Raw genomic sequence first — 20,951 nt, 5'->3', positions numbered from 1 at the left:
AAATTCATCACGTTGAATAAATGTTAAGGGGATTATCTCAAAGTGTGATTCTCGTTAGACTATCTACCACCTTATGCTTTGGGTACAATGTTATAAAATGTTGGCACGGAAATTAACGTTAAACTATGAAGTGGCAGAGAGTTCATAGAAAGTACCATTTTGAGAAAGTCCCCTTGGTATTCCTCTTGTTTCGAATGTTATGTACTTAATTTTTTATTTTGTGTGTGTTGTTCCAACTCTTGCCATCCAGTCCTTCGAAACTGATCCACTTCCGTTTCTACTTTACGTAAGTGGGTTCGAGCTTTTTCCAACTGGTTCAGGCCCCCCTCTGGCAGCCGTCAGATTTGACGACAATCTGCTATTCATATTGTGAATCTTTTAGATAAACCTCTTAAAGAATTAGAAGGCCTAGTATCTTGCGATGTGTGATTTGTTCGAGTCCAAATAACATGCATATGAAATGACATTTTGATTCATTATTCGTAAATCAAAACTCAAAAGATGGTTGCCCAGAAAGTATCTTTCTTTGAATTCATCTCTCTCGCGCCCAATCCTAAACTGGAACAGAAACGAATCTTACAATTGCACACATGTTGGTTCGTAGAATTATTTGTGTCCATGATAAACGTGATTAGTGAAGAGAATTGGGCCTAATTTCGTGTAATTAGGTTGCTAATTAACCAAATTAATACACTTTCAATCTATCTTCTTCAAGTCCATTCCGACACGTCAACAGAACCGAAAGATCTATAAATTCGAATCGAGCCCCAACCCATTTGGCCCCGTCAGATGGTAAAACGACCCCCCCAACCCCAGAAACGACGCCACCAACTTCCCCCTTAGTCTTCTCGAGTCTTCGTCTCTTCCGGCGACGCATCGTTTCTCCTCCCAATTCGCCCCCCAAAACCCAAAATTAGGGTTTTCCTTGCCGAATTCTTCCTCCCAATTCGCCCAATTTACATGCTATGCCGAGGCCGCGCCTTGTCCGATCGTACTTGTAGGGTTTCAGCTCGGACCGGGCTGTCCGATGCCGCCGATTCGCAAACATTCTAGAGGAGCGAAATCGGGTGAATCCATGGGGAATTCGAAGCCTGGGTCCGACCAAGAGTCGTGCTCGAGATCGATCAGCGAGACCGTGAACGGTTCGCACCGGTTCACGATAAAGGGGTATTCGTTGTCCAAAGGTATGGGCGCTGGGAAGTACCTGACGAGCGATACGTTCGCAGTGGGCGGATACGATTGGGCAATTTACTTTTACCCCGACGGTAAAAACCCCGAGGATAGCAACGCCTACGTCTCGGTTTTCATTGCTTTGGTTAGTGAGGGTACGGATGTGAGGGCTTTGTTCGAGCTGACGTTGGTGGACCAGACGGATAGTCGGAAGGACAAGGTGCACAGTCACTTTGATCGCGCGCTCGAGGGCGGACCGTACACGCTGAAGTACAGAGGCAGTATGTGGTATGTATTTTAATGGGTTAATTGGCGGGTTTTTTTGCTGTAAAGTTTTGATTTTTATGATAAAATTGAGTGCATTCCTGGTGAATTGTGGGTTAGGGATAGGTTTTAATGTGTTTTATGTGAACGAATGGTAATTTAGCAGCTTGGTGATCAATTGGGTAATTCAGATTTTAATGTGACCCGTATGGGTGTTGAATTGGGGAATGTAAAGATGAATATTGTGTTTTTTCAGTGGATCTGCATGTGATTACGCTAGATAAGCATGTTGTTATGTTGGGGGCTTTTCGCTTTAGTGGCAGTGAGCTCTGCAGCATAGGTGTCCAGTCCTTAGGCTTGCTTTGAATAAATGAGAGAGTTAAAAATTAAAATGCATAAAACTGTAGGAAAAAACTTCAATGGATACTAATTTTGTGAAGTATATCATTGTTTAGACTGATGTATGAATTTGTATGTTCATCCAAATCTTAAAATGAATCATTCTACTTCGGTTTTCTTTTCACATTGTTATTAGTAAAACTTTGAATTGTACATTTGTTTAATAAATCACTTGGAAAATCAGCACAGCTAAAGAACAAGGGCTGATTTAGATTGGTATTTTTTTCTCCGTATTAAATGTAAAACAGAACCAAAAGATTGAAGGTCTGATCGAGACCTGAGCGACACACCTCTTTAGAGATGTTATTTATAGATAAATTATTTTGTCCGATGATTGTTATTCATATTAAGATTATATTTTGGAAAAACCGAACATTTCATTTTCTGTGTCTACACTATTGTTTAACAGAAGGCTACCTGTCAACTGTTTTTGCAAGGTTCTAATTTGAGAAGTTCATCATTTATCGTTTATCAGACTGTTTATAGATTCCTTGTGGTTTCTGTAACCTCTTTTCCAATTTTGGTTAAGCTTACTGATTTGCGAATATTGGGAGTTTATGTTCAGGTAGGAACCTTCTGCATGTTTCCGTAATTAGATTTATTCTTGTAATTTCAGGGGTTACAAGAAATTCTTCAGAAGATCACTCCTAGAAACTTCTGAGTTCCTTAAGGATGATTGCCTTGTATTGAACTGCACTGTTGGAGTTGTAAGAACTCGCCTTGAGCAACCAAAGCAATTTACAATCACTGTTCCATCGTCAGACATGGGACGAGACCTGAAGAACTTTCTAGATTCTGAAGCTGGTTGTGACATAGTTTTTCAGGTTGGTGATGAACAGTTTAAAGCTCACAAGTTAATTCTTGCTGCTAGGTCTCGTGTATTCAGAGCACAGTTTTATGGACTTGTCGGGGATTGTAACGTAGATAAAGTAGTTGTGGAGGATGTTGAGCCCTTCATCTTTAAGGTAATGCTTCATGATCTTGTTGCTTCCACTTGTTACCATCTGAAACTAATAGAAAACAATTCTAGTGCATGATATGTGCGTTAACATTTGTGCACTTCTATGTCTCTCCATAATTGACATTCACCTTTTACACTGTTATTAGTAGTCAAAAGTTTCTTCTTGAATTCAGTTATCAAATGAACAAATAAGAAATCTTGGGATGATGAATAAGTGTGGCAGATGCTAGTTTTATTTTGTAGATTGGTAGCTATCAAGACCAAGTAATAATTATAATAATTACAAGTTCTCATATGATGTATAGAATTGTTAAATTCACGTAAATATAAACACTTATTTATAGGTTAAAAAGATCATCTGGGAAAGTGATCTATGTTTCTTTCATGTTCCCTTTAGCACTTAAACTACAGTGCTTGTTGGGGTCTGCTTGTTTGGCGGTATAATTATTACAAGAAGCCCCTAATATGAATTACAAAGAGTCATCTTAAGGTTTGAGTTTATTACTGTCGATGTTTGAGCGATTACAGATATAATTAAATGTGATAAATCAAAAGGAGCTGACGGCTTGTCTGGATTCAGATTCAATAAGTAATTAAGGGTACATGTGGGAGTTGATTCCTTAGAACTGAGCTCTAATAAGTGAATACCAGTTTGAGCTTGTTTCAGTAACATGTAACTGTGAATATTACACTGGTTCATCTGTCTTTGTTTCATTAGTTGAGATTTAGACTAGAAGTTCAGCTCCAATATTCACAGTGATTCCTGGCAGATGATGCTTTTTTACAGTAGTGGCGGAAAGCAATGATGCCTATGCACCTTGGTGCGGGTCTGATCCTACCGATCCCCCTCTCCCTACTAAAAATTTAACCCACTAATGCAATCGTTTGTAAAAAAAAAAAAATGACCTTTCCTGACAAGTTTTATCCGTATGGTTTTATTTATGTATGCTCTTATTTTGAACATGTTTAATGAATTTAATAGAGATCTTGTCCTTTTTTTTTTCCAGGCAATGCTTCTCTTTATTTACACAGACAAACTTCCTGATATACATGAAGTTATGGGCTCATCACCTTTGTGCACATTCACTGTCATGGTGCAGCATCTGTTGGCAACTGCAGACCTGTATAATCTAGATCGACTGAAATTGTTGTGTGAATCAAAGTTGTGTAAAGAAATCACTACTGAAACAGTGGCGACTACACTTGCTCTTGCCGAACAGCATCAATGTCGACAGCTCAAGGATGTCTGTCTTAAATTTGCAGCAAATCCGTCAAACTTGGGAGGTGGGTGTTACCCATAGATTCTGATGCTGCAAGGTTTCAGGTTATATCAGTTTTGAATTTTCTGTTTCTTAGTAGTTTCAAGTATCCTTGATGCAGTACCATGCATGCCTGCCTCATCATACATGTTGCAGATGTCCTTATCAATCTCTATGGTTTCAGGATGTCAATAAGGATGTTCCCTTAAAATTTATGATAATTCCATTTGGGACGGTGGGACCTCTGGTCAGCCTATGGTGACAACTTGATATCTGGCTGATCGAGGGGCAGCATTCTGAGAATGGTATAGTAGGATTTCTATTTTGGCTGATTGTATATAGGTTCTTCCCCTATACGTTCTTTCTCCATTAAGTTAAAGAAAGGAAAGAAATACAAGGAATTTCACTGTTTCTCTCTCTAATGGTAGAAGAGTGATTCAAAGAGTTGGACCTGCACGAGATTGTCACAATTTACCATATTTTAGACCCTGGAAACCGGTTTTTAAGTTTAAACCAGAAGTGCTGTTAATCGGTCTTAACAAGGCACAGACCTTTCTCCCCACCCACCTTTTACCATATTCATTTATATAAATATCGAATACAGTTATTTTGTTCTTAGTTTTTAGGAATTAAGCGATGAATGCCATATCGGTTGGTTAATGATTGAATGACCATTTTGAATGGTCTGAAACATGAGTTCCCATAATGCCATTAGTGTACTGATTTAAGTTTAACCGTAGTTCCTTATCCTCACATGGTTGAATGGCATGGTGTTCTGCTGAAAATATTGATTGACATTATCTACCTGTGAACATATCCTAATTTTCACGCGTTCTTTCTCAAAGCTTGTATTTTCCACATCCGTCCGGCTGCAACAATTACTCTCATCCTTTCATAGAGGAACTACTTTTTATTTGCTTTGCATGTAACTGTTTTCATTTTGTAGTTTATGTTGTAAAACTGAATACTGGACTACATGAATCCTCGTGTGTTTTGCAGCCGTAATGCAATCAGATGGGTACAAGCATCTCGAAGAGAGCTGCCCATCAATGTTGGTAGAGCTGCTGGAGACATTTGCATCGGTGGATGACAATTCTAGTCTTCTGTCAAGCCGGAAGAGGAGTGGTAGCAGCATATACGGGCTAGATTTGCCAGCAGATGGGGGTGGGACCATAACAGAATCCGCAAATCCCAATGGTAGGCGCGTGAGGCGGCGGTATTAGTGTATGTAGTTTCCTTTAGGTGCCACAAGCCTGGAAGGAGTGGTAGTCATGAATGGCGATCGTGTATTTGTCACTTATCGTCTCTCATTGTGGTAGGCACTCCTTGTATAAAGGTTAATTGTAATTTCTTATCAGAATATCAGGTCCTGTGGCCGGCACTGTTGTTGGATGTGAAATTGAAATTTGTATGGTTACGTTGTGCGTTATGTAGGATTTGTAGGTAGACTCTCCTTTTCAATGGAATGTGAAATTTATTAGAGAAAAGCATAGTGTCTTGAGTGTCGAATTTTACTTATTCAGTTTTTGCCTATAATTTGTTGAAGTAATGAGCAACTCCGCGGTCCTTTGGAGATACGGAGATTGCTGCCCCGCGGTTGAAGATCTTCGATTGTTTTTGAAGGAGAACATTTTTGAGATGAAAAGTTAAAATTCTGTGATGCTGTGCACGGTTTTGGTACCAACAATGATGTACGTGTATGAGCTCCTCTAAAGTTCATGTTAGACACTGACACGGTAATGACTTCAACAAATTGAGTTCATTGGGGGTACATTCTTACTGTTCAACATTACGCTCGAGATTATGTATTTGATTGCTCTGAAAAATCGCTCGTGTGAGAAAAACCTTAAACAAGATGAGCCTTGCATGCCCACCATTTTTTCTACGAATCTTAATTGAATATTGTAACGAAAATCAAATTCGTTATGTTCTTGGAGTTAGAAGCATGGTAGAAACAAAAGTACATTAAATATGTAGTAGATACTGCAGGTAGCAAGCTAGCTATTTGAACTTTTTGTCTTGAAGAGAACTTGAAGCATCCTGGACGGTAGTATCAGACCAGAGAAAGGCACCCATTGCAGACTCTCGCTTGTGAGCCAAGTCACCCTGCATGGGCAACCCATATTCAGCAAGAAGGTGGTCGAGCTTCCACTCAGGCATGTCCTGGTAGTCCTTTCTGGTGTATCTCGGGTAGTGAAGAGGCATCTTGAAGTAGCTCATGCTGCTGCTTGTTTTTCCGCTTTCCATCTGATCTTTTCTCTCGTATGAGCTAATTGCTATGCTCGAACAAGATTTTCTTTTGTGCTTTAGTTGGTGTTTATTAGCTTAGTTTGTAGAGTTTATGAGAGTTAATCCTCGAGGCAGGCTCCAGAGGCATGATTAGGGTTCACAAGAATTGGTTGGCATACCTTCTCACAGCATGGTATTTACGTGCATGTGTGCATCTGCATGTCGAGAGAGAGACTCTGAACGCTAACAGCATGACACTACCCCAATGAATTAGCTTGCTAGAAATTATAAGAAGGCTAAACCAAGCATTGGCGACAAGCTACACATACAACATGCCTCAACACACACTTTATGTTATTACGAGTCGGTTCTTTTTCCGATTATGCTGGATGGATTCAAACCTCGGATCTCTCCCAAATTTCATGAACTTTATAAATGAACAAGTCATATTAGTATTGTGTACGTTTATAAGGATTGATTATGCTTCGTAAGTTAGGAATGATTGGTCAAGATTCAACACAACACTACATTTTCTTCGTTTTTCGTTGATTTAGCCCTTGAGTTAATCGGGCATGTAGCACAATTGCTCGATGCGACCGTCTTGGCATGGCCCTTCGCTTCCCCTTTCTGTTTAAAATTGCGTTCATGGCCCTTCCTAATTGTAGTCACACTAAAATGGAACCAAGAAAACTAACCGCTCTGATGCATCATATAGCTTTTTTATCATCCTTCACTTCATCCTGGGACAACATATAGCTTTTTTATCAAAGAAGTGAACAGACAATGAAATCTTTGAAACTTGATTGTTTGTGTTGCAACTTCATAATTATTGGAACTTAGGATTGCTTTATTTTGACTACTGGTGTATGTGAAGATTATGGTAATGAAAAAACTTGCTTTTAAACTGACGGGGCTAATTGCCTAGCCTGGAGTTGCCAACTAATAGGTTTGCAAGCCACTTTCAAGAGCATACAAGTTACCTATAGAGGTCTGAGCTTGATACGTATGAACACAATTTTGCTCGATGCGACCGTCTTAGCATGGCCTGAGCTCTCGGAATTTTGACACGATTTGACTCACGAACGTCCTTCAACTGGAATTACTCCAAAATTCATCCATTTGATAACGTTTTGCTCAAGAGGAAGTCGAAAGTCCTATATTGAAAATACAATTCAATGAATCAAAATTCTTCCAAAATAATAACCAAAATATACTAAGAATAGGGTTAAATATATAATATAAAATCTACTCATCACTACTCTAACCAAAGTCCGAGCTCTCGGAATTTTGACACGATTTGACTTACGAATGTCCTTCAACTGGAATTACTCAAAAATTCATCCATTTGATAAAGTTTTGCTCCAGAGAAAATCGAAAGTCCTATATTGAAAATACAATTCAAAGTATCAAAATTCTTCCAAAATAATAACCAAAATATACTAAGAATAGGGTTAAATATATAATATAAAATCTACTCATCACTACTCTAACCAAAGTCCGAGCTCTCGGGATGTTTTTGTTGTTCATAAAACGAAAAGATGTTGGAGATCAATTTAGAAACAAAAATAGCAGAAATACAAAACTTAAAATACTTATACTTTGTTACTCAAAAATACTTGTAATATAGAATGAAATCACACAATAAATACAGAAATTAAAAATGATACTAACTTGAATAATTCAAAGGTAGAGGCTAGTGCAAAAACTATGTCATTCGAACAATATTTCCATCCCACTCTTGTACTTGTGGTTCTACAACGTCTGCTCGACCAAGATACAACTACCTAATTTTACAACATGCACTGGATTATAGAATTCTGGCGAATTACTTTGTGTGTTTACTCTCTGTAAGGTTTTGTATGGGAGAGATGGGAAAATAAAAGATGATGTATGATGGAACTGATACTCCGGTTATATAGGCTCTTTCATACCTCTTCAAATACCTTTTGGGTTTATCTTAAGCTACACCACTCTTTCCAAAGAGTTGTGTCTATTAATCAAAACGTTTTTAATTCAAAACTTAATTCAAAATTAAAATTAATGATCTGATTAATTTTAATTCTTAAGCCCCAAGACCCATCTTGTCTTGATTAATTAATATTAATATTAATATTATGATATAATCATCAAGTCTAATCCACACCGTTAATGACTCAAACCTTAATTTTCATTCCAAATAATCCAACATCTAATCACTAATAAAGATGAATAACTTAATATAACGACCTCAATTTCTCTTTGAGTTCCCGATGTGACTAAAGGGGCTCAAAACTCCAACAAAAGATTCACCAAAACAAAAACCCTGACAACCTGAGGAGGACATACCTACAGGGCCTAGCAACGGCATTTGGCCCCTACGATGCAGCTTCCCCAACACAATTTCAACTTCCAAGTGACCCCATAAAATAATTTCAATCCAAAACTAAATTAGAGGGTGTGAATCTGCAACCTGTACGTGTTGCCAAATGGTGCCCGTAAACCAAACAGTACGAGTCCGCACGACTATGTGTTTCGATAAGAGTCTCTAATTCTGTAGGGCCGCTGCAGGGGATCAGATGAACCTCCATCGTAGCCACACGATCAGGTATTGCATGATTAAGTGAGAGGCATATAATTGGAGGGCCCGGATTTGGTGCATTTGGGATAGCATGTCGTATGGTACATGAGGCTCAGACATGAAACATGTGCAATATCTGTATGCATGATCACTTGAAAAATAGTGGGAACTTTGGGACTCTTAGACTCAATCATCAAACTATATTCCTAGCCTCATGATTTGCTTCAACTAAATTGTGTCACTAAGTTAACCATACGATTCAGGGTGAGGTTCTACTCGTAATTACTAGGGACAGTGGTAGAGTCAGGATGAGAAAGTAAGAGGTTGGAGAGTAGATTAATGGAGAAAATTCGGACTAAATTGAGGTTGAAATAGGTAAATCAATGTACGAGCCTTTTCATTAGATAATGGAATTCGAGCTAGACTAGAGCTTAATCTAACCCTTCACGAAGATCTGCCTCTGTTTGGACATCGCTTACAACAAAATTATGTAAAAGTTTAAGCTTGTGTGTGGTGTAAAGTGCTCTTTCAATAAAGACATACTCAAATTAGTGAGGCAACAACTTTATAACTTATGATAAAGTCGAGCAAATCTTATCAGAAATTTCGAATCTTCGAATCTTGATGTGTAAGATCTCTCACTTCCAAGTGTAATGCTGAGTGACCCTGTGCCACTTGTACCAAGCAGAAATTGGTCAATGTCCGAGGGAAGGGACAGTACTAGGGCACACTTGTTCGGATTCCAAGTTAGGTTTTATGGTGGACTCTCTCTCTCTCTCTCTCTCTCTCTCTTGTGTGGATTGCATGATTCGGGAACACAATAATAGAAGGTTATCCATACACATTTATACCAATAGTACTATAGCATTATTTTTTTTGGGTAACAAAATATTTAGAGGGAGGGAAGGCTACCCATCGAGAGCTAAATATACTACAAACCTTTTTGAGGATTTACAGAGGGAATCTTACTTTAAAAATTAGGAGATTTGAGTTAAGATGCTGCTACGATGAGTATTCCATAGTAACAAAAAATTAAAAGTGAAGTGCAGAATAATAGTTCCTATAGTTGTCAAGCCAATGGCAAAATTCATACCGGGTGGGTGGTCCTTATAATAGCTTATGAAAAACTTGTCATTTTACTGAAAATTATTTGTAGCATGATGTGTAAGTACTAAGTAGCCATCTTTACCAAACAAATAAGGAAACATGACTTATATAGTTATATTCCAAAAGTGAATGTGTTAAAGTTTTGGACATATCATGCCAAGTTTTTAGGATATTTCTAAAAATAGAATAAAATAAACCTTAAATAACATATAGTTCTAATAAATTATTAAAAATAATCAAATTATTCTTATACGATTTAACGTAAATAGAATTATATCACAAAAATGTGGCTATTAACACGACATTTTAATCATTTTTTTTTAAAAAAATAGAACGTCTCAAATTTAAATTATTAATAATGAGTGCGATACGTATATATAACAAGTCAACTGGGACTTGTAGCAAGTCCTGCTACATTTTTTGGAATATAAATACCAAAAACGGAAATCCCTTTTTTCTTTTGAACAATACTAAGAGAGATGGAGGTGTGCTTAGTTTCATAATAAACTAATAATAATGTAATTCAAATTCACTTTTGGCAATAATCGAATTTAAAACTCTTCATTTACAAATAAAAAGAAATTTCACTGTATTATAGAAATAGATGGCACAAAAAACGAAAATCATGGAAAGAAGCATTTTCGAAAGGTCCCCTTTGAAGGATGCGGACGCGTGGCACCACATAATCATTAGTGATCGCATCAGATTCTACCACGTGGTGTGATAGCAAGGCGGCCACGCCAGCCCCGAACATGCTCTCTGGAGTTTAGGGAGCCGACCTTCGGAAGCTTCCGGGAACTACTGGCTCGCAGCTGCCGAGTCATCTAGGGGTCCAAAACGTGCCACGTGTTCAAAAAACCACGCGGCATCCGACGTGGCGTCCCCATTTTCTTGAATTTGATACGGCCCCATTTTTTCGCGCGACCCAGCAGGAACTAGGGCACTGTCGAAATCGTATATAAAAAGTCCATCGAAGCTCAAAAAACTTCAAGAAATTTCTGAAACTTCCGAAAACGAGAAACGAAAACTCGAATTTGGAAACGGTTTCCTGTTTTTCGGATATTTTCGAGCGATGAATGCGGAGGGGAATACGGAAGAGGAAGTGAAGATGGAAGAGGGGAAAGAGAATGTGGTGTTCATGTGGGGGTATCTGCCCGGAGCTCTGCCGCACAGGTCGCCGCTTCTGTCGCCGACGGTCGTGCGGGCGGCCGGAGCTGAGTACGCGTGGAAGGATGTGTGCGGTGGCGGCTGCGGCTTCGCCATGGCCATTTCAGGTGCTTTCTTCGAACTCTGCCTTGGTTTCCTACTCTTTCTGACTGCAATTTATATCTTGTTTGGTTGCCGAGAAAACGTGGGAAAGTAAACGGAAGTAAAGCTTGAAACTTTATTTTTTATGCTATTTTCTTGCTATATAAGAAAACACACAGCCTTAGTAAAGTTAGTGAATTTAGTTACAGGGTTGTTTTTTTAGTCGATATATATTCTTAACTGCTCTAATTTACTGCGAGGTGGAATTTCAAACTGGTTGCATCGGGGATGCAAGAACCAGCTTGCTCTGGGTTCGAGTGGCATTTCACCCCTAACCGCAACTCATTCGCTGATTGGGCACACTGTCTTGGCAAACCGGCTTTAACCCGCAATTGCTTTAATTTGTGGCAGTTGATACACTCTATTATTTTTCTCCCGAATGCTGTTTTACCATATCTGTTTGTGTACGTTTTCTCTTCAAATTGCATTTCTTTTTGCTCTTTTATGATTCTTTACTGTTGCATTTTGCCTCAGAACCTGGAAAGCTTATTACATGGGGATCAACAGATGATCTGGGCCAAAGCTATGTGACATCTGGGAAGCATGGGGTACGGTAGCGCTACGTGATACGTAGTTCATTTCATTGATTTTTTTTTTGTTTCTTGCTGGAAGTATTTGACATTGTTCTCAATTTCACATGTTTAAGGAAAATCCGGAACCTTTTCCTCTTCCAAATGATGCTTCTATAGTAAAGGCGGCTGCGGGTTGGGCCCATTGTGTTGCAGTCACAGGTAATGCTGATTTCCCAACTGCATTTTTCTCAAAAGAGTGGATTTTTCGCAATTAAGCGCATAAAACTAAAGCGACTGAAACAATTAGTTGGTAACTAATTGAATTGTGGAAAGAACTTCAGTTTCTGTGTTCCAACTTTATTAAGCTATTAAGAGTTGGAGCCAGTCAATAAATTTTGGGTTTAATGCAGATAATGGACGAGTTTACACATGGGGATGGAAAGAGTGTGTTCCATCTGGGAAGGTCTTTGGGGAGCAATCTATGGGGTCAGACGGTGAAAAGGATGCATTTGAAAGGCAGAATTCCTTTATGACCGAGCAAGGTAGTTTATGTTTGGCCTCTTTTTCATGACAATGGCAAAAGCTTGTTCTTCATTCACTGCTGACTTATTTATGTTTATGATATAGTTAGCCCTCGCTGTCATGGCTCACGATCCACTGCCGCGGCAGTTTCTGCTAGTGAAGAAAGTACAAAGCGAAGAAAATTATCTTCAGCAAAACAAGCGGCTGAATGTTCATCATCTGGTGATGAACCTCCGTCAGCATTGCCCTGTCTTGTGGCATTGAATCCGGGAGTTAGAATATCCAGTGTAGCTGCTGGAGGACGCCATACTCTGGCATTATCAGGTAATTTTACCCTGTTCTGATTTATATTTATATGCGATGCATAGTGTCTTTGCATTGGTGGTCATGAAATGAGGTGCGGAATGGAGTATCAAGTTAGAAACTAGAATATTTAATTAATTATTATTTAAAGGAAGACATGATGTATCCTGTTTTCCCAAAATTTCAGATAGAGGACAAGTGTGGGGATGGGGCTATGGAGGTGAAGGGCAGCTTGGTCTGGGCTCCCGCATACGTATGGTGTCCTCTCCTCATCCTGTACCTTGCATCGAGTCCTCTTATGGAAAAGATGGATCTGCAGGACTGTCTAGAGGAACCATGGGTTCAGACGGATATGGTCTTGGGGTTCCTGGGAATTATGTGAAGGGGATTGCCTGTGGAGGGCGACATAGTGTGGTAATCACAGGTACAAATTTTAAATTCTTTCTCCAATTATGTATAAGCATGGGCATCCAAGGTGGATAGTACTGTTACTGCCAAGGTTTTTAATTATTCTTAGATACTCAATTGCTACTTCTTGTCTTTAATATGTTATATGTAAGAAATATTCGACTAAATACTGAAGAATCAGTCACCACAGACATAGCACATTTGAATGATAGAAGCCGTTTTCAAAACTTCATATTGATTTGTCACAGGAATGTCATTCCTGTGGTTAGTGTAGCATGTGGTACAACTGAGATGTTAAACGATCGTATGCCTAAATTGTAGCATTTTAGCTTTTATGCTTTGTATGCAGTTTATCTTTACATGTCTGTTTTTTATTTTTTTCTCGCACTTCAGATGCTGGAGCTGTACTTGCTTTTGGTTGGGGGCTGTATGGACAGGTGAGTTTTCTGTATTGTACTCTTTGCCTCATGCTTTATCTTCTTGAAACCATATGCGCTGATATGCGTTAATTCTTTTTCATCCTTATGCACAACAGACTTCTTGGCTTGTTGATGGTAAAACTGCTATTAATCACAAATATAAAAAATCATCAACATAGTACCTAAACAAGATGGAACTGGTGTTCCAATCAAGCTGGAATGTCTAAAATTTTAATCCTTGTATCCATCCATACACAAACAACTAGCGGGAGTTCCCCAAATTTAACCATTCTACTGTACAACATGTACGTAATGTAGGAACGGCGGAGAAAAAATATTGTAGATGCTTAAGATGAGGTTCACTCAAAAGGGATTAATCTATTCTATTTCTTCTTAACATTACCTATAATGTACTGTTTCTGCACTATTTCTATTATTCAAATGGTGTAAAACTGATTTCCTTGTCATTTTTGTTTTGTTCAAGTGTGGGCAAGGAAGCACAAATGATGAATTAAGGCCGACTTGTGTATCTTCATTACTGGGTATCCGGATAGAGGGTGTTGCTGCAGGACTCTGGCACACTGTCTGCATTTCAGCTGATGGTGATGTTTATGCATTTGGCAGGAATCAGTTTGGACAGCTGGGTACCGGAGCTGATGAAGCGGAGGTAAGCCTTGAAGTTGACTGAAATTTATCCATTATTTCGCTAGAGCCATGGCATTCTCATCAACTGAGAAGTTATCTACTTACTAGAATGTTATATGATTTTTGTATTCATAAATTTTGTCGTTCAAGCAATGATAAAATGGGACGATAACCATAAATTTCGCCCTTACTTTGTCATATAATGTTGCTAGCATATTGGTAGGGTTACATAAATTAGTTAATCAAATCAATAACATTGTCGCTACTTTTGTAATATTTTCATATCATCATTGCCAATATAATTGATATCAGAGAAACTGTTGAACTGAATTTTCTTAAATTGTGAACCAGATTATACCAAGACTTTTGGATGCTCCAGTTCTGGAAAATGTGAATGCAAAGATTGTTTCCTGTGGGGCGCGTCATAGTACCATAATCACCGGTATGCTACTGTCCATTTTTACAAGCTTCCGTACTCTTTTATGACAAGCGACTTTATCTTCTTTACCCTAAAGAAGAAATGGTATCCAATCTTAATGTGGTTATGCAAATATGAATATCTCGATGCATTTGGTTGCTTGTGAGCATCTCCATTGGTCCAGGAAACAGGAAAGACAGATGGACAAAGAAATATGGAAATTTGGTCAGCTCATAAGAGCCTTCACAAGTCCTTATAAAATTCCAGAGTCTGTATGGAATCTATGCATTGACTAGGTAAACAAAAAATAGTGAAAGTATGAATTTGTAGGTATTAAGGACAAAAATATCTATTCGGGTGGAAATATCAGTTGCTTGGGTTTACAGGAATATCAAGTGATATCATAATTTTAGTTTAGAAGATGTTGAAGTTAAACTTATGAGAATTTTCACCTAAAGAGATTCTTAATTTTTTGTGTTTCATGTAGAGGATGGGAAAGTTTTCGCCTGGGGATGGAACAAATATGGTCAGGTATTCAGCTGTCATCAACAGTTCATGTCGATGTCGCGTTATGAAATGTATTTTGCTCTGCAATGTTCCCGTTTCTCGTATTGCCTTGCAAGTCTAATACTGTGGTTTTCTGTTGCATTTTCCAGCTTGGCCTGGACGATGTGATCGACCGCAACATTCCGGCTCAAGTCACAATCGATGGATGTGTGCCGAAAAATGTGGTGTGCGGCTGGTGGCATACCTTACTGCTTGCTGAACCTACTTGAGTTCTCCCAGTCCAAGAGCAATGGTACAGTTTTGTTAGGTAGCCGTGTTCAATGTTCATTGAAGTCAGTAACTTATTGGTTCCATGTACACACAGTAGTTTGGAACTGTATATACATATGTATTTATGTATGTATATGCATGTACTCATTCTTTCACGGCGGACGTCCTCCACGATTGGTGTAATCTCGGGCACGGTTACGATATCGTAATACGTATCAGTGCCCAAATGTACAACCAAGGCTGTGTGAATTCTGTTTTATCCAATTGGAAGTGGCTGTGATGTAATCAAACGCCTTGAAATGTTATGTAATCGTTCTGTATTGTCTTAGGAAACTTGCAACTATGTGGGGAATGCTATGGAAATTTCCTCGATTCATTTTCTAGGAGAGAGACTTACATGCAACCATAACGCTGGTGATGATGTTTCAAACTTATTATGCACTGCTGTGCGTTTTACTCATATGATATTGATTGATTAGTTTGAAATACCGCAACTTAACGGGTTGCGGCCTGGTCTGAATATTCTAATGGAAAAGTTGTTAGAAGTTGCGGATTTGCCATTAATCCAGGATAGAGAGACTTTGTTAGGTCTTCTAGATGAAACCTCAACCTCACCACGTTCTCATGTCTCTTTCTCTGCAATCTTTTTCTTTGTGATTTCTATAAATTATAAGATTTCTTATCGTTGACTCACCGAAATTTACGTTGTGAGGATGTAACACAAAGTGGAAAAATGCCTAAGAGATAATATTGTTGACTTATATAATACAATGTTTCTAATTTTTTTATTCATGTGTTATAGTCCAACTTGATGTAAATTATTAGATTTTTTTTGAGATTCCTTATCTCAAAGAAAAATCTATTCTCCTGTCATTGTCCTTTTTTGTTTTTTTTTTTTTTCTAAGACTTTGGATGTAGAGACCTCGAGCATTTGACTATAAGAATTCGACGGCCGAGATGAATGAGATGAATGACAAGTCGATTAGTTGAATTCAGGTATAAAAGTGAACGTAAAACAACTAAACTATACTGAGGTCAACTTCAATTCTTGAGTTAAAACCTCAAATTTAAGTTCCCAAACTTTTAGGTCTAAAATCAGTTTTGGGTTAAAACTAGTTTTTGAAGCAAATTCCAGCCAAGATTTCAGCACGAGTTAAAAATTCTAGCCCTGTGTGTGTAGACGTGCCGAGAAATGGGACATCTTGCAGGATTGACGCACTAAAGGGAAGAAGAAGCATTGAGCAGAAGGCAAAGGGGACAACGCTGAGCAAAGAGTGGGGCCTAGCCTGATGGGGTTATCGGCCACTCATATGCAATTCCAACGGCTCTATTCAATCGGACATCATGGGTTATTAGAGATTTAGTTGATCCAACGTTCCAAATAATTTTGGGCTAAAAGGTTAATCAAACATCATTGAAGTAGAAAACAATTTCTGATTAAAATATGAATTTTTTTGGGTTAAAATTTTTAAATTTTAACCTAAAGTTTGAAAATAATATGAAATAGATTTTCACAAATCTTTATTTTCCTTTTGCATGCCCGTATTTATCTGTTTTAATTCTTTTATAATTTATTCAATTCAAGTGAAATAAACTAAATAGAATTGTGTGAAATCACTTGCCAAACTAATTGACCCTTGATTTCTCTCATGGTAGTTTTCTTTTTATAAGAAGATATTCTACTATACGAGCAAGAGAGATTAAACTGGTCATTTAATAAGCTAATCATCTATCGACATGAAATAAAATGACGAACATCACAGCGAAGGGTGATGAACAAAAATATTTCCTCGCACAGTAGTTAGAGAAGTAGGAAGTCAAAAAGCAAAAACGTGTCAAAACCCAACTTGCATTTTGTCAAAATGTCAGAAAACGACAAAAATTTAACCCACCAAAAAATAATTCAAAACAAGGAATCTTTTCCATTTCCTACCAAAATCCACCCGCTCACCTTATTACAAAACCCCCATCACTTCCCCAACCGGATTTTCCATCGCAATCACTTCTCAAAAAATGGCCTCTCCGCCCACCCTCCTCCTCTCCGCCGCGCTCCTACTAACCTCCGCCTGGTGCGTACTATCCCTCCCGCGCTGCCCAGACTGCGGCAACACCACCGTCCCCTACCCCCTCAGCACATCCTCCACGTGCGGCGACCAGTCGTACAAGATCCGCTGTTCCGCGGGCTCCCTCCTCTTCGACACCCTCAACAACTCCTACCCAATCGAATCCGTCTCCCCTGCCTCCCAGCGACTGGTCCTCCGCCCCTCCGCCTTCCTCCCCAACACCTGCATCGCAACCGATATAATCCACGAGGGCCTCCAGCTCAGCAACTCCCTCCCCTTCAACGTCACCAGCAGCAACACCATCCTCTACCTCAACTGCACCGACACCCTCCTCCGATCGCCGCTCAACTGCACGGCGTCGAGCCTCTGCCACACGTACATCAACGGCACCGGATCGGTGGGCTCTTGCAAGGAATCGCTGTGCTGCACGTTTCGGGCGGGCGGGTCGTCGACGTCGTACATGATCCGGGTCAGAGACTCGGGTTGCAGCGCGTACACCAGTTTCGTGAACTTGGATCCGGGTTTGCCCGTTGACCGGTGGCCCGAACCGGGAGTGGAGCTGCAGTGGGCATCGCCAAGGGAGCCCGAGTGTGGGACGCAGGCGGATTGTGAGGGCATGTCCACTTGTGGGTCCGACCCTGCTGTCGCTGGGGTCAGAAGGTGCTTTTGCGACTCTGGCTTTACGTGGGACCCGGTTCAAGGCTTATGCGTTGATGGTGAGTTGCGGTGCCGTTTTGATGTATTGCGTGGCTGCTCAGCCTTTGACTTTGAGGGTCACTCAGATTTTTGAGCTTTGACTTTTTTGTGTTGGCAGATAGCATTGGTTCAAAGGACCGCACCGGACTAATAGCAGGTAAAGAATACCGATCCTCCATAATCTAATTATTCATTAAAACTGAAGTTTTGAATTTGAAAGGAATTATCTTTTATAATCTTATTTCGAATACGACACGTTACACAACTTGAAATTATAAGACTTTATGTATGTGTTATAACTTTTTATTTCTCTGACGCATAGTAATCAAAAGGACATCCGGTAGGCGGATCTTAGTGCTATTTTTATTTTATTTTTAAACGCTTGGAGATTAATCACGGTAGTGATTAACTACTTAGCGTCTAGACATGACATTTTAGAACTCTGATAAAAACAAAACGAATTATAGTAAAAGCAAAGTTATTTTTCTTCTTTTGTTACAAACGATACTGGAGGAGAGAGAACTGAACTTAGGATCTGGGACACAAGTGTGAATATTCTTAACTAAGTGAGCTACAAGCCCTTGCGAAATCAAATTCATTATATGCAAGAGAAGTTGTGACAAACCATACCTGAGGTTTATTTTGGATCAGACATTAAAACCTACAGCACATTTTACAAACTTTATATTTGCATCACTAACAAGAAGGAAATCGAAACTTATGCAGGTTTAACTTGTGGGATTGGTGCAACACTAATCGCAGCCACCATAGCCTTTCTACTCTACAAGCGCCACAGGCGCATCAAAGAAGCACAAGCGCGCCTGACGAAAGAGCGCGAGGATATCCTAAATGCCAACGGAGGCAGAGCCGCTAAAGTCTTCACCGGGAATGAGATCAAAAGAGCAACAAACAGCTTCTCCAAAGATCGGCTCCTAGGCGCTGGTGGATATGGCGAAGTCTACCAAGGAACTCTTGTAGACGGCACTGTCGTGGCTGTCAAGATTGCTAAGATTGGAAACACCAAAGGCATTGACCAAGTTCTCAACGAGGTCCGAATTCTGTGCCAAGTTAACCACAAGAGCCTTGTCCACCTACTCGGCTGTTGCGTCGAGTTAGAGCAGCCTATTCTGGTCTACGAGTACATCGAGAATGGAACCCTTCTCGAACATCTGCAGGCTCGAAAACCTGGTGGCTGGAAACATCTTTCGTGGATGCAACGTCTCCAGATTGCGCTTGACACGGCCGAGGGTCTTGCTTATCTCCATTTCTCAGCTGTCCCTCCAATATATCACCGCGACGTGAAGTCTAGTAACATTCTGCTTGATGAGAGGCTGAATGCCAAGGTTGCGGATTTCGGGTTATCGCGGTTGGCTCACACGGACTTAAGTCACATATCAACGTGTGCTCAGGGAACCCTCGGATATCTTGATCCCGAATATTATAGGAACTATCAATTGACAGACAAGAGTGATGTTTATAGCTTCGGTGTTGTGCTTTTGGAGCTGCTGACATCTCAGAAAGCTATAGACTTCAACAGGGAAGCGGATGACGTGAACCTGGCAGTTTATGCGCAGAGGATGATGTTGGAGGAGAGGTTGACGGACGTGATTGATCCGTTGCTGAAAGAGGGAGCGAATGCTTTGGAGCTGGACACGATGAAGGCGTTGGGGCTCCTGGCGTTGGGTTGCTTGGAGGAGCGTAGACAGAACCGGCCTTCGATGAAAGAAGTCACCGAGGAGATTGAGTACATTGCAAGCATTGCCACAGCTAAGGCTGTAGATACCTAGTTTTTGTTTACCAGAGTTCTGCTCTGTACAGCTTGAGGAGAAGGTTTTTTAACCCAAATAAAGAGGCAGTTTTGCTCGCTGAAATATGAGTATGTTTTTTATTTTATGATTTCAAGGTTTAGGGTTTAGTTACGTGTCTTAAAGAAAACTTTTGAAAGTTTTGAACATGCTAGTAGTGGGCATACCCAAAAAGAGGAGAAAGTATGGTATTCCTCTACATCACTCGTCATCTATGTATCAATAGTTTACAACATAGTCAGTTACGTGATAAGTGTCGCTTGCTGAAATAAAGAGGAGGGTTTGCTTGTTGAAATATGAGTATGTTTGTTTATGATTTCAAGGTTTAGGATTTAGGGACGTGTCTTAAAGAAAACTTTTGAAAGTACTGACATGCTAGTAGTGACTAGTGGGCATACCCAAAAAGAGGAGAAAGTATATTATTCGTCTACAACACTCGTCATTCATGTATAATTAAATTATAAACAGTCAATCACGTGATGAATGTTGTAGACATAATAGAATAATAGAGCATATGCTCTCCGAGGGTCAATCATATGGGGTGGCAGCATGGCAATTATGTAGCTGGGCTTTTTGGGTGGACTTATGCCCTTAAAGAAAGATTAGCACTAATAATGATGGGCCTTTATAGCCGAAGGAATATTTTTTTTTAATTGTTTTGTTTTTATTCTGAAAGCTAGCATTGATCAATCATTGGTTTAGTTTCTAATGAGTGATTAGCTCGAGCAGAGCTGTTGTCAACTCTTTCAAATGATTTCTGTAATCAGTGGCAGTGAGGCCTAAAATAGGCTTTGAACTACCTTTTCCTCAATTTTGTCACTTTTTCACACTAGATTTACTATGAATTCGAGTCATATGGTTTCAGAAAAATCGTATGATTTTTCTAATCTAAATAAAATAGGTTTTACACGAAAAAGATTTGGTTCAAACATGTTCTATTCTATACGGTAGGGGAAGAGTCCGACTTAGTATCCTTAAAATAAATAGAAAAATTAGAACCATGTCAAGAAGCTATGGTCAACTCCTTCTTGCGCAATGACAGAGCTAGGATTTTTTCACTAGGTGGGCTAGCTTAAAGATTTGAATCTTTATAAAAAAAGAAGGAAAGTGTTATTGGCACTCCAAAAAT

General features: G+C 39.4%; 3 protein-coding genes across 5 annotated transcripts; all 3 read left to right on the top strand.

The window, feature by feature from the left end:
• Positions 1-712: 712 nt before the first annotated feature.
• Positions 713-5,540, top strand: LOC137720771 (BTB/POZ and MATH domain-containing protein 3). Of its 3 annotated transcripts, none has more exons than XR_011066582.2 (5): positions 729-1,458; positions 2,450-2,798; positions 3,802-4,078; positions 4,238-4,358; positions 5,053-5,540. XR_011066582.2 is itself a non-coding variant. In XM_068459886.2 (4 exons), exons 1-4 carry the CDS (start codon positions 1,028-1,030, stop codon positions 5,274-5,276), a joined length of 1,281 nt encoding a protein of 426 aa, XP_068315987.1. In that variant the 5' UTR covers positions 713-1,027; the 3' UTR covers positions 5,277-5,540. The 3 variants fall into 3 exon arrangements, 1 of the variants encoding a protein (XP_068315987.1); XR_011066581.2 differs by having other exon boundaries at positions 3,802-4,118; XM_068459886.2 differs by lacking the exon at positions 4,238-4,358 and having other exon boundaries at positions 713-1,458.
• Positions 5,541-10,887: 5,347 nt separating this feature from the next.
• On the top strand, positions 10,888-15,641 carry LOC137721252 (ultraviolet-B receptor UVR8). Its single transcript, XM_068460354.2, has 11 exons — positions 10,888-11,220; positions 11,729-11,802; positions 11,901-11,985; positions 12,177-12,308; positions 12,394-12,612; positions 12,779-13,015; positions 13,393-13,436; positions 13,903-14,085; positions 14,415-14,505; positions 14,969-15,012; positions 15,138-15,641. Exons 1-11 carry the CDS (start codon positions 11,019-11,021, stop codon positions 15,255-15,257), a joined length of 1,431 nt encoding a protein of 476 aa, XP_068316455.1. The 5' UTR covers positions 10,888-11,018; the 3' UTR covers positions 15,258-15,641.
• Positions 15,642-17,187: 1,546 nt separating this feature from the next.
• LOC137720912 (wall-associated receptor kinase-like 20) lies at positions 17,188-20,117 on the top strand. Its single transcript, XM_068460032.2, has 3 exons — positions 17,188-18,037; positions 18,136-18,174; positions 18,744-20,117. The coding sequence occupies exons 1-3, from the start codon at positions 17,272-17,274 to the stop codon at positions 19,802-19,804; spliced, it is 1,866 nt and encodes a 621-aa protein (XP_068316133.2). The 5' UTR covers positions 17,188-17,271; the 3' UTR covers positions 19,805-20,117.
• The last annotated feature ends 834 nt before the right edge of the window (positions 20,118-20,951 follow it).

The sequence above is a fragment of the Pyrus communis genome, chromosome 1 (genome assembly GCF_041283825.1).
Source record: "Pyrus communis isolate YQ-2024b chromosome 1, ASM4128382v1, whole genome shotgun sequence".
NCBI lineage: Eukaryota > Viridiplantae > Streptophyta > Magnoliopsida > Rosales > Rosaceae > Pyrus > Pyrus communis.
Note: the sequence above shows the minus strand (reverse complement) of the source record. Positions and strands in the feature narration are given on the sequence as shown.